Source organism: Candoia aspera, chromosome 4 (genome assembly GCF_035149785.1).
Source record: "Candoia aspera isolate rCanAsp1 chromosome 4, rCanAsp1.hap2, whole genome shotgun sequence".
Taxonomy (NCBI): Eukaryota; Metazoa; Chordata; class Lepidosauria; order Squamata; family Boidae; genus Candoia; species Candoia aspera.
This window is the reverse complement of record NC_086156.1, coordinates 116,880,581-116,893,281: the sequence shown is the minus strand read 5'-3', so window position 1 is coordinate 116,893,281 and position 12,701 is coordinate 116,880,581. Positions and strand designations below refer to the sequence as shown.

At 54.3% G+C, this 12,701-nt stretch overlaps 1 protein-coding gene and 1 non-coding gene across 2 annotated transcripts; both read left to right on the top strand.

The window, feature by feature from the left end:
- The first annotated feature begins 1,394 nt into the window (after window positions 1–1,394).
- Window positions 1,395–12,459, top strand: AURKB (aurora kinase B). The gene is made up of 10 exons (XM_063302912.1): window positions 1,395–1,479; window positions 1,923–2,019; window positions 6,904–6,973; window positions 7,449–7,602; window positions 7,815–7,878; window positions 8,016–8,213; window positions 8,555–8,693; window positions 8,984–9,132; window positions 9,271–9,445; window positions 11,851–12,459. The coding sequence occupies exons 1-10, from the start codon at window positions 1,395–1,397 to the stop codon at window positions 12,055–12,057; spliced, it is 1,338 nt and encodes a 445-aa protein (XP_063158982.1). The 3' UTR covers window positions 12,058–12,459.
- On the top strand, window positions 4,666–4,795 carry LOC134498133 (U8 small nucleolar RNA). The gene has a single exon (XR_010068000.1). It is a non-coding gene; the product is annotated as a U8 small nucleolar RNA (small nucleolar RNA).
- Window positions 12,460–12,701: the final 242 nt, after the last annotated feature.

Genomic DNA, 12,701 nt, shown 5'->3' with positions numbered 1-12,701 from the left:
TCCCTCCCTCCCTTCCTCCCTCCCTCCCTCTGCCCTGTGTCTTCCCTTCCTCCCTCCCTCCCTTCCTCTGCCCTGTGTCCTCCCTTCCTCCCTCCCTCCCTCTGCCCTGTGTCCTCCCTCCCTCCCTTCCTCCCTCCCTCTGCCCTGTGTCCTCCCTCCCTCCCTCCCTCCCTTCCTCTGCCCTGTGTCCGTCCTCCCTCCCTCCCTCTGCCCTGTGTCCTCCCTTCCTCCCTCCCTCCCTCCCTCTGCCCTGTGTCCACCCTCCCTCCCTCCCTCCCTCCCTCCCTCCCTCTGCCCTGTGTCTTCCCTTCCTCCCTCCCTCCCTTCCTCTGCCCTGTGTCCTCCCTTCCTCCCTCCCTCTGCCCTGTGTCCTCCCTCCCTCCCTTCCTCCCTCCCTCTGCCCTGTGTCCTCCCTTCCTCCCTCCCTCCCTCCCTTCCTCTGCCCTGTGTCCGTCTTCCCTCCCTTCCTCCCTCCGCCCTGTGTCCACCCTCCCTCCCTCCCTCCCTCTGCCCTGTGTCTTCCCTTCCTCCCTCCCTCCCTTCCTCCCTCCCTCTGCCCTGTGTCCTCCCTCCCTCCCTCTCTTCCTCTGCCCTGTGTCCTCCCTTCCTCCCTCCCTCCCTCCCTTCCTCTGCCCTGTGTCCTCCCTCCCTTCCTCCCTCCGCCCTGTGTCCACCCTCCCTCCCTCCCTCCCTCCCTCTGCCCTGTGTCTTCCCTTCCTCCCTTCCTCCCTCCCTCCCTTCCTCTGCCCTGTGTCCTCCCTTCCTTCCTCCCTCCCTCCCTCTGCCCTGTGTCCTCCCTCCCTCCCTTCCTCCCTCCCTCTGCCCTGTGTCCTCCCTTCCTCCCTCCCTCCCTCCCTTCCTCTGCCCTGTGTCCGTCCTCCCTCCCTTCCTCCCTCTGCCCTCTGTCCTCCCTCCCTCCCTCCCTCCCTCCCTCCCTCTGCCCTGTGTCTGTCCTCCCTCCCTCCCTCTGCCCTGTGTCCTCCCTTCCTCCCTCCCTCCCTCTGCCCTGTGTCTTCCCTCCCTCCCTTCCTCCCTCCCTCTGCCCTGTGTCTTCCCTCCCTCCCTTCCTCCCTCCCTCTGCCCTGTGTCCTCCCTTCCTCCCTCCCTCCCTCCCTTCCTCTGCCCTGTGTCCGTCCTCCCTCCCTTCCTCCCTCCCTTCCTCTGCCCTGTGTCCGTCCGTCCTCCCTCCCTCCCTCGCTTGCTTTCCTTGGCAAAGCCTGCTTCAGTACAGCAGTGGTCAGAGCAGCTGACCCCAGAAGGAGATGGATTTGTGGAATGGGCCCCGTTACCAAGCTCCAAAGCTGTCAATGTCCCTCCAGGGAGTGGGTGTGGCGGCCTCCAGAGCGGTTGTTGCTCCGTGACCGGAATCCTCTCTTTCCCAGCAACTGCTGCTCATGCTGTGGCCGGAGTCACGCTGCTCTTCTTCCTGTTCGAACAGTGGGACAGCAGCCTGTACTGGTGGATCTTTGCGTTTTGCAGGTCAGCTGCGATCCCTGCAGGGACCCTGGGAGGGGGCCCGAGGGAGCTGGCCGGCCTGCGGGATCTTGCCCGTTTACTTATTTAAGTATTTATATTACCCCATCCCCGCCAAAAGGGGGAGAGTGTTAGGGGGTGGATTTGAGAATTGAAGAGAATGACTCGAGGGACCGCCTTCACACAGCAGGTTCCATTAAGCCCAGTCGTTGCGGTTCGGCGTGGAGCGGGAGCACGGCCCTTGCGCGCCCGGCCTTTAGGATCACCCCGCTCTGACCCTTGGAACGTGACTCATCTCCATCTTTGAAGTCAGAGACCGTTCCTCTGTCCTCCCTCCCCATCCAAACTAGATGGGAAGTCATGTCGTGTGAACGGCTGAAGTTTGCAGGCCGGCTGTCTAGGCAGGCCTCCCTCTTAGAAGGACCATTTCCCTGACGGTCCCCCGTTAGCTCTGGCTGCCCACTGCAGCGCTTCCATCTGCCTCTCCTTTTTCGTCTTTGAGCGCTGGGAGACGGTCACGTACTGGTACATCATGGGCTTTTGCAGGTAGGCCCCCGTCCCCGTGTGGGTGCCAATGTGGCTGTGAAGGCTTGGGGCCCCCCCAACTCAGGAAGGGGCATGCTCTTCTCTGGGGCACTGACCCCTCTCCGTCTGTTTTCACCCCCCTGCCCAGCGCCTTTCCCGCCGCTGTTGAGGTCCTGCTTTTCATCTCTGTCTTTGGACTGAAGAAGAAGCCACTGTAGAAAGGAGGGAACGGCTTCCGCCCTAGGAGACTTCTCGTTTGGATTATTCCAGGGAAGGGAAGAGGCCGGGAGAACCAGGAGAGGGATGTCCGATGCCCTTCTCAGAAGGCAGGAAGAAGAGGGGGGACTATCAACCTTCTGTTGTCTTCCGCTCCACCGCTGCCCGCCAGTCAGTCTACAGAAGCTGTAACAAGGCGGCTGGATCTTCTGCAGCGCCCTGACTTCCTTTGCCGGAAAGCTCTTGGGACTGTATCCATTATGGCACTCCCGCACGTCACTGAGGGCAGTGCTTCTCGACCTTGGCCGCTGGAAGATAGGTGGACTTCAACTCCCAGAATTCAATTCAACTCCCATGCTGGCTGGGGAATTCTGGGAGTTGAAGTCCACCCATCTTCCAGCGGCCAAGGTTGAGAAACACTGGTTTCTCAAGGCTTGAGAGACATCCTTTCCCTGAACAGGAGGGAGTAGTGATTGGCCATGGCAGCTCTAGGGCTACCTGATCTGGGTTGCCGAAGTCCAACAAAACAAACTCCCTGCCCCTATCCGGGGCTCATCCAGATTGGCGCAGCTCTGATTTGATCCACCCCCTTTTTTTTTTTCCAAGCTAAAATCGAGGATTTGCAGTGCCAGAATCTCTCTTGAATGGGGATTAAGATGCAGTCTGTCACTTCTGGGCTACTGATCAAAAGAGCAAGGTCCGGTCTCCGGAGGAAAGAAAACATACTACACGTATCAGTGTGCTTGATTAAGGGCAGAGGATGCTAGACGGTGCTACTCAACTGTTTTTATCTTAATAAATATCACCCATCTGATAAATGTCCAGGGTTGCTTGGATTGTCTGTGTTAGAAATGTTCTTGGTTTATGTGGATTCAGGGACACGTCTCCATGCCTTTCTTGCTGAGATCCTAACGAAGTTGAGGCTTGATCTGGTGGTGGTTCACCTGTCCAGTCGCTTCCAACCTTCGTGACTCCATGGACCAGCCCAGGCCAGAGCTTCCTGTCGGTCGTCAACGCCCCCAGCTCCCCCAGGGACGAGTCCGTCACCTCTAGAATATCATCCATCCATCTTGCCCTTGGTCGGCCCCTCTTCCTTTTGCCTTCCACTCTCCCCAGCATCAGCATCTTCTCAGGGTGTCCTGTCTTCTCATGATGTGGCCAAAGTGTTTCAGTTTTGCCTTTAATATCGTTCCCTCAAGTGAGCAGTCTGGCTTTATTCCCTGGAGGATGGACTGGTTTGATCTTCTGGCAGTCCAAGGCACTCTCAGGATTTTCCTCCAACACCACAGTTCCAAAGCATCCATCTTCCTTCGCTCAGCCTTCCTGATGGTCCAGCTCTCGCAGCTGGTTGAATAGCTTAAAATCATTTTTCCGACAGCTTCGTGTGGACAAGATTTCTTCCTTTTCCTGAGCTCTTGAAGCACCACACAGCCACTTTTCACAGCATGAAGCACAAGATGCAAACTTGGACCAAGAAACACTCAGAAGCTCCTTCCGTAGATTGTATCCTTCCTATGGGATCTGGCCTATTTTCCTCAGTATACTTCCCTCCCCTTTCTTTGTGATAAGGCCTGAACTGAAACCCGAATCAGTTAAGAAGGTGGAACCGTGTCCCCCGTAAGTTTGTCATCGGCCCCTTTAGATCCGAGATGGAGGCTGGGTGCTGTTGGGCCAAGCCACCCTTTGTCCTAGGGCTTCGGCGTCTGGAACCCGCATCCGCAGGCGTGTGATCGTTCCAGCCTCTCGGCGCCTTCAAAACTATGCAAACAAGTGCCTGGAGTCAGGCACGATGCAAGGATTAAGCAGGTGATGAAAGGCACTTCGCTCCTTCGTTTGGCCAAAGAAATCCACAGGTGACCCTGCTGCCTTTTTTCCCTGCGGCAATAAAGATTCTTTTATGTATTACAGGCTTCGGCCGTTAAAAAAGAGGATTGCTTTGCATTTTATTCTCGTGTGATGTGCTTACTGTATTTAATAAGCCATCCTGCGGGGCTGGGCATCTTTTTATTGGTATTTTATTGGTGTTAGCCACACCCAGCCGGCTGCTTGGCATCTCCCGGTGACCCCGAGTCAGCCCCCACCCCTGTTCTTGCACTTCCGGTTGCGCCTTCCCGGGTCGTCGTGGTGCTCTTTGGCCCCTTTTCCGGGACACCCGGACAACGACGGGAGCGGAGAAAGGACGCCAGGGGCGGGGCCGCCGGGTTGTCCTTCTCTCGAGCGAGACGTCACGTTTATGCAGATTGGGCGGCGCAAGGGTCCCTGGGAAATGAGACGGCGCCGCGAGTGGAAGAGGTTTTGACGGCAACCGAGGGAGGAGGGAGCCGGGCGAGGGGAGGAGTGAAGCCCGGCGGCGGCGGGGAAGGTCTCCTCGCGGGCGGTTGCCTGCGGGGCCACCGTGACCATACCGGCTGTTCCGCGAACAGCGGCCGCCGCGGCCAAAAGGGCTCGGCATCGTCAGTGAGGTATATCCTTACCTGTTCCTCCTCCGGGAGAACAGAAGATGATGAATGGAGAGGCATGAGACGTGATTAGAGTCTCCGCCAGGCGGGGAAGAGCAACGCCCCGTCGGCTCCCTTCTGATTTCGCTGACGGTCCCTACGTTCATGATGCGTGTTTCCAAAAGCAGACTGAGGCTGGACACTGGGGGAACTGCTTTAGGATGGGGGGTCGGGCTTAGGTTGTGTGAGTGTGCTTGTCAGGGAAGTCTTTTGTTAGTGACGTATTCATAAAGCCGTTCGTGCTTACTCGACAGTATCCTCTACAGCATTTTTTCTTGAGCTTGGTAAGGGTAAGTTCCGTGGGCTCCAGCTCCCAGAACTCCCCTGGCAGTATGCGCTTGCTGGGGAGTTCTGGGAGTCGGCGTTCGCGGAGCGTGACGCTGACCAGGTTGAGAAACGCTGCTCTGCGGTCCCCTGAGTCTCATGGAGCCAAATGGTCGGCTTGTTCCCCGAGGCGGCTTTCTTCTTCATTCTGATTGGCTAACGTGCGGAAACCGCCATTGGAGGTGCGGATTCTTCAACAATTGGGCCAACCGGTAGCTTCTGGCACAGGTCCAAGTCCCGCCCGTTTTTCTCTCTCGGTTCTGAGAGGGAGGCCGGGCCTTAGGTCAGGGACAAGGCAAGCAGCCACGCCCGAGGGGAGGGTTGCCCAATGGAGGCGGCGGAGTTAGCCGGCTTCAAGCAGTCAGCCAATAGGAAGCCGAGAGACCACCGCGCCAGGGCGAGGGGCGGTGCTTCACGTCACCAATGAGGCGACGCGTTTGTCGACGTACGTTTGGAACGTTGCGGGAGCCAATAGGGCTCCGGGAGGGAGATTTGAAAAGAGAAGCCCGGCGGGCCCTGGCGGCGGTTCCTCTGCCGGGGAAGCGGTAAGAGGCGCGGGAAGCGGGCATGGGCGGGCGGCGGCGGCGGCGGCGGCTCCGCGTTTGCTTCCCTCGAGTTACTGCGTGGGAGAAGGGCCGGCGAGGGCACGCTCGTCCTCTTGGCTTTTCCCAACCTGGTGCCCTCTGGCGGTGCAGGCATCGATCGGCTTCGCCGGGGGTTATGGGGGTGGTAGTCCAACGCGTACCGAGAGCGTCCGGGTTGGGGAAGGTTCTTTGATTTCGCCCTGGGGGTAGCGGCGCCTGCGGGCGTTGGCCTCTCTGCAGCCCGGAACCGCCTTCCCCCAACCGGCTGCCCTCCGAATGAACTGGACTACAACTCCCATCACCCCCCACCGACTATGCTGGGCGGCCGGCCAGGGAAGGTGCATCTGCAGGGCTGGGGAGCATTGGTTCGCTGGAGATGTACTGATAATTTTTCCCTAGACTTTGGGCGGTTTAGTGCAGATTAAAGGGAGCAGTAGCTATCAGTTGAAACCATAGCAAAAACATGGCCTCAATTAAACCGTCAGACAGAAATGGTGGATTCGGGCAATGTCCTGGCCTGGGGCTTGTGGGAAGACGCTGACCAGGCCGGGGCCACATACAGGCCCTGTTCCGGCATGGGGATGCTTCCTGCATCCCATAAGATGCCACTGTTTGATAGAGAAATCACCACCACCTGAGCATATTCTCTTTCCAATTATTTCCTGTTTTGCTAACTGCTCTGCTTATTTACCGAGGGAAAATGGGAACAGCCCCAAGAGTTTGCCAAACAGTCCCTTTGCAAGGTTTTTTTCACGCAAGGACCCTTTAGGGTATTTTACGAAGGCTCATGCATTTTTAGCTGGTGGCTTCCAACTGTGTTTATCTTTTCAGTCCCTTGCATCATTTTATAAGGGGGCTGTTACGGTAACCTCTTTACCTTCTGCCTTCTGCACCTCTGTAGGTGTTCTTCAGTTGCGGGGACATCTGTACGGTGTATTCAAGTTCTCACCTGGAGTGAGGATTGCCTCGCAGGAAATAAAAAGCTCACTGTTGGATGTGGGGGAGCTTACCTTGTCTTGGATATAAAGCTAATCCCACCCCCCCAAAGTCTTTCCCCGCTGATCCTTTCATTTATTTCTGAGCTACCTGTTTATCTATTTATTTTGTCTGTCATTCAGTCATCAGTTTTAGGACCCAGTCTCTGTTACCCAATGGCAGGGTCATACTCGGGGTCTTGATACTGAAGCTGTGCCACCTGGAACGCCCTTTCTGGCTTTGTGCTGGATATCCATCCTGTGTTGGTTCTCCATCTGGCATTGCTGTTCTGACACTGAAGAAGAATAAAACTCACCCTCATCATTCAGGATGGCAAACAAGGAAAACCTCAGCAGTATCTACAGTAGCCTTTCCACCGTAAGTTTTGCTCTCTCCCGGCAGGAAATTATGTGGGGGTGGGAATTCCGAATTCCATATGAGGTTGACGTGCCCTCTTTTTTAAAAAAAAAAATGACATCACTCTTATTTGAAGCTCTCTTGTGTAGTTGATATAGGAAAATAAATAATGCTTGAGCTCTTCCGTGCCCACGGAGTGTTGTAGATGAGAACCAGGAGCTTGATGCAGAAGACCAGTCTCCATCTTTAGTTTCTATGCGGGATATCTTGAGCAATCGCCCCATAACTTTATTTCCGTACCCTGTTTCTGCCGTGCCGGAGCGGCCGGGAAAAGGAGTACGCGGGCGCCTTCTACCCAGAAGCCAGGCATCTTTTCTCCGCCAGAGAAAGAGAGGCCCAAGTGTCTTCTCTTGGCCAATCTTCCGTGCAGCCATCACAGTGGGCCTTCCGTTCAAAAACAAAAACCCTGATTTACCAATCTGTCTCTCTCCTGCAGTACCGCTTCAACAGCCAGGCTGCCAGCCCGCACCGCCTTCCGTATAAGGATACCAGCACTCCATCCAGCACCTCCTCCAGCTCACTTCTGGTGCAGAGAGCCATCACTAACAGTGCAAAGTATGCCCCGAAAGTTGCCTGCGTCCAGAATCCAGGTAAGGCCTTACTTGGGTGACGGGGGTCTGGACACCGTGGGAACGTTGGTCTCGTCCTAGAGGCAATCATGGCCTTCAAATGCTCTTGATAGCAACCGGTGCTGACGGCCTGCAAACAGCAGAAGGCAGTGGGCTTCTGGAAGCTGTTGGGGGCTGTGAGTTGGGTTCTGTTTTGTGCTGCAATATTCTGGTTTTGCCTTCTGCCCCCCTAGTTATCCCAGGGAGGGTGCCTGTTGAACCCGCTTCTCTTGCTTTGCCCTTGGAGGAGGGCCCGGAGTGAGTATTTTTCCAGCGGCTTCCAAAAGGGGAATGCGCACTTGAACTTGCGGGGGGAGATCCAGCAGCGTCTCTGCCTCGCCTGGCTCAGTGGGGTTTTTCTGTGCCTTTCTTCCATTCTGCAACGTGGGCCTCAGGCCGAGGCGAGTGTTCACCATTGACGATTTTGAGATCGGGAGGCCGCTGGGCAAAGGGAAGTTTGGCAACGTTTACCTGGCCCGGGAGAAAGGCTCCAAGTTCATTGTGGCGCTGAAGGTGCTCTTCAAATCCCACATAGAGAAGGATGGGGTGGAGCACCAGCTGCGGCGGGAGATCGAGATCCAGTGTCACCTCAGGTACGGCGGGAGACGCGCCTTGCGGTTCAGACCTGGTTCTCGAAGGGTCGGGCTGTGACTCGGGGCTCTGGGTGGGCCAAGCCTCTGGCGACTTGTTCAGCGAACAGGCCGTGGCTGGGCGTGATGGGCGAATCCACCACAGAACAAGATTGCAGCTGTTTGGGGCTTTCAAAGCAGCCGGGTGTGGGCCAGTCTGCCTTCCGGCACAGGAAGGCAGGCAGGAAGGAAGGTGACCCAGCCCCACACTGCAGGGCTGCTGCAGCGCAAGATGGGGCCGGGTTGGCGAAAGCGGTTTTTTCTGCCCGCTGGGCTGCATTTTAATGTGTCCCCCCTTCTGGCAGTCACCCCAACATCCTGCGCCTGTACAACTATTTCCACGACAAGAAGCGCGTCTTTCTGATCCTGGAGTACGCCCCTCGCGGGGAGCTCTACAAGGAGCTGCAGAAGTACCGGCGTTTTGACGATAGGAGGACTGCCACGGTCAGCCCTGGAGGACCGGGGACCCGGGTGCCTCTGCCCTTGGGTTGGGGAGTTGGGTGGTTCTAGGCCCCATCTTTTGGCGCATCCCACCTGGGTTTGCTGGTGGCTGCAGGCCCCGGGGACCTCTCTCAATAACTCCTTTTAAGCTTGGGGTTTCTATCAAGGCTGTGGGTGTGGGCCAGTCTCCCTCACTCCCGAGTGCAGCAAGTGGGCAGTTTCGGTGGTCTAGGCCTCTGTTGGAGGGTGGCATCTCGGGGCCTCCCACAGCCCTCCTTCGCCTGTCTCTGCAGTACATGGAAGAGCTGGCCGATGCCCTTCTGTACTGCCACAACAAGAAGGTGATCCACCGCGATATCAAGCCCGAGAATCTGCTCATGGGGTTGAAGGGCGAGCTGAAGATCGCGGATTTCGGCTGGTCCGTGCACGCCCCCTCGCTCAGGTGGGTTATCCCCTGGGTCCGGTTCCGGCCATCCAAACTGGCTGCGGTGGGACATTGAGCGCAGATGCTCCTCCTGGCTGTCTCAGAGTCGCAACTTTCTGCTGAGTCCCCTTCCTTTCCCCCGATGCTGTTCCCCAGGAGGAAGACCTTGTGTGGGACCCTGGACTACTTGCCCCCCGAGATGGTCGAAGGCAAGGGCCACAACGAGAAAGTGGACCTCTGGTGCGTTGGGATCCTGTGCTATGAGTTCCTGGTGGGCAGTCCCCCCTTTGAGAGTGCGTCCCACACCGAGACCTACCAGCGTATTATATCGGTGAGCCTCCGCCTTGCTGGTGTTTGGGACACGGTTCTGCGCAGCATTGTCCTGTTTCCAAACGGGGCTGAGCAGTCAAGCTTGCACGGCCGGGGTGAGAGAGAACGGGCCATGAAGCCTAAATTCGGTAGTGCTGCTTGGTGATAAGATGTTAGGCTCTGGTGCTTGTGAACCAGGTTCCTCCTTTAGAAGGCAGAGCCACGATCAGGATCAGAGCCATACACACACACACACACACAGACATAAAATTTTAATTATTTGGTTTATGTCGTTTATTTTGTACAAGTCCATGTGGCCTCCTGTTTTCCCCATAACAACAACCCTGTGAGGTGGGTTGGACAGAGGGGAACTGGCTTTCACCCAGCTGGCTTTACTGCCTAAGGGAGGCCTAGAACTCACAGCTTCTTGGTTTCTAGCCCAGCATCTTTCCCGTTACACCAAACTGGCTGTCTTTATATTAATTTACATATTCCTATTGTTAATATATACAGGTAGTCCTCGCTTAACAACCACAATTGGGACCTGAATTTCAGTTGCTAAGTTAAGTGGTCATTAAGCACATCCAACCTGATTTTAGGACTTTTTTGTGGTGGTCGTTAAGCAAATCACAGGGGTCCCCTATTGATTTTGCTTGCCAGAAGCCAGCCAGGAAGGTCAAAAATGGCAATCACATGATCACAGGATGCTGCAATGGTTGTAAATGTGAACTGGTTGCCAAGTGCCCAAATTGTGATCATGTGACTGCGTGGGGATGCTGTGACGGCTTTAAGTGTGAGAACTGGTCACAAGTTGATTTTTTCAGCACCGTTTTAAGTCTGAACCATCACTAAATGAATGGTTATTAAGTGGACTACCTGTAAATCTCTATAGTTGTATAAATAGTATTTATACATATGTAAGTAAAATATAAATTTTATTTATACATGGTGAATATTTGGAAGTATATCTGTAAACCTAAGGATAATAATTTAAGCATTGCTATTCAATTTCTTTTAAAGAGACTTGTAACAATGGAGATAATTTTTTTTCAGTTACCGTTTTCTCAGTAATTCTTAATAATCAGGGCCTTATTTTAGAGGAGATTTATTGCCCAGGTTCCTCAAGTGTTACAAAAATTCTGCTGCGTACTTTATCTGGATGCCTTTTGCTGCCTGCAGCAAAAAAAAAACCCAACCTCTTGAGAAATTGAAGCTTCACTAAGGCCTGCTCCAATCTCCCTCCCTCCATTAATGGCTTGAATTCCCTTTGAAAGGTCTCTGAGCTGGTTGCCCTTAGAACTGCTGGTCATAAATTGATTTATTTCATGAGGGGCTTCCTTATTCTCTGCTTGGAAGAGACTTGCCTTCAGAGGACGTCAGGAGCGTAAAGCAGACTTCATTGTCAAAAAAAAGAAAAAAAAGAATGGGCAGTAAAATGCTAGGGAACCGCCTAATGTGGGCAGAGCATTGGGCAGGCGATCATCACCCACAGCACCCCTGTTGAACCTTCAAGGCTTCTGAGTACAGCAGTGTTTCTCAACCTTGGCAACTTGAAGACGTGTGGACTTCGACTCCCAGAATTCCCCAGCCAGCTTTGCTGGTTACCAGTAAGACTCCCAGAGTTCCCCAGCTGCACTGGTTACCAGTAAGCTTCCAGGTGTGGTTCAAGGTGCTGATGATCACCTGTAAAGTCCTTTGTGGTATGGGTCCTCAATATTTTTTCCTTCGGATGTCCTGTGTTCAACTGTTGTAAGCGGTCCGGAGTCGCTTGGCAAATGGGCAGCCAGGTGAATTGGGCCAATAAATAAATAAAGCCAACCAACAACACGGAAGGAACACAACTAGGCCAAGGCTGGAGGCCAGCCCTGGAAGTTGGGTGGATTCTCCATTTGGAGGAGCTTTTCCCCAAAAGAGGACCATATAGAGACCCCCACCGGTGGACGTGCTGTTCATGGTCTCTGGGGTGGGAAGAGGACAAAGCAATGAGTAGGGTGCCGCAAAGCTTCCTCCTTTCCCATCTTTTCTTCTGCGCAAACAGCTTTAACGGCAGGTGAGCATCTTGCAGTGACAAACAAAATAGCAGGTGGACGCCACCTGAGACAACAGGCTGTGTGTGATTTCTGGGCACCTCATGCCTGTTAAGTGTTAAACAGAAATTACCTTGCTAACTTTTCTGCTTTGGAACAAGGAAGGGTGTCCAGGGAAGTATCTCAAGGGTAGGAAGCCTGTATTCGCCCACGTTTGCCCGTGATGATCAGGTAACCAACTCACTTTTCACGCCCTTGCACCAACCACACTGCCTGGGTTTTCAGGCCCCCTGCTAGGTTAAAACGAGGCTCGCTAGTGTGGTTGGGCACCCAGCTTCTCCGAGTCTTCCTGTTGTGGTTGGGCACTCAACTTGGCTCTGCCCCCCTTCCTTCTGAACAGGTAGATCTCAAGTTCCCACCGTTTGTGGCAGAAGGTGCCCGGGATTTGATTTCGAAGCTGCTGCGTCATAACCCAGCTGAGCGCCTCCCGCTGCAAGCGGTGATGGAGCACCCTTGGGTGAAAGCCAATTCCAAGCGGGTGCTGCCCCCTGTCTTCAACCCGCTGCCCATGAACCAGCACGGCAAGGAGAAACTGGACACCAGCTGAGCATTGTCCCCAATGGATTGGGGTGCTGAGGTTTTTGGGGGGGCATTACTGCAGGGTATTGGGAGAGGGACTTCTTTTCTGGACTGCAAATACATTTGCTCCCCAAGATTCACACTTGAAGAGCTGACATGGACCGGGATCTGGTTTCTGAGTGCTTGGGAAACACTGTGTGTGGGCACCATCACCTGGAGGTATCCGAGGATTCACCCTTTTCCGTGCCCTGATGGCTGACCACCTTCGGAGTCCTCCTGGCACTGCCACCATGGTATCAAACATCTTGCAGGCCTTGGCCCTTGTTTTTTTTTTATGAATGAGCCAACCATTTCCCAAACGGTATGCCTGATCTTTTGTGTATATATTTTCTATGGAACTGCTGTAATTTTAATAAACTTTTCTTCCAGACCTGGCTGACTCTACTTTTTAGTTGTTCATCCTAGCCTATTTCTGGAATTTAGGCTTATGTTCCAAGAATGGTAGAAATGGAAGCTGTATAGATTAGCATTGGTGCTTGGCATAAGGTACTTTCAATTAACAATTGGAAGGATAAAACAAGGAATAGGAATTACTAAGTCTTGGACACTGCGTGAGGTGCTTTTAATAGAGATGCTTCATGTTTGTTTATGTATTGAATTTTATCACTGCCC

What these genes read in the sequence shown, in the direction of transcription:
- AURKB (XM_063302912.1), top strand. Translation starts at nt 1,395, where the DNA reads ATGCTGTGGCCGGAGTCACGCTGCTCTTCTTCCTGTTCGAACAGTGGG. An exon ending in TGCCTGCGTCCAGAATCCAG is followed by an intron (nt 7,603 to 7,814) that starts GTAAGGCCTTAC and finishes CTGCCCCCCTAG; the next exon opens with TTATCCCAGGGAGGGTGCCT. An exon ending in GTGCACGCCCCCTCGCTCAG is followed by an intron (nt 9,133 to 9,270) that starts GTGGGTTATCCC and finishes GCTGTTCCCCAG; the next exon opens with GAGGAAGACCTTGTGTGGGA.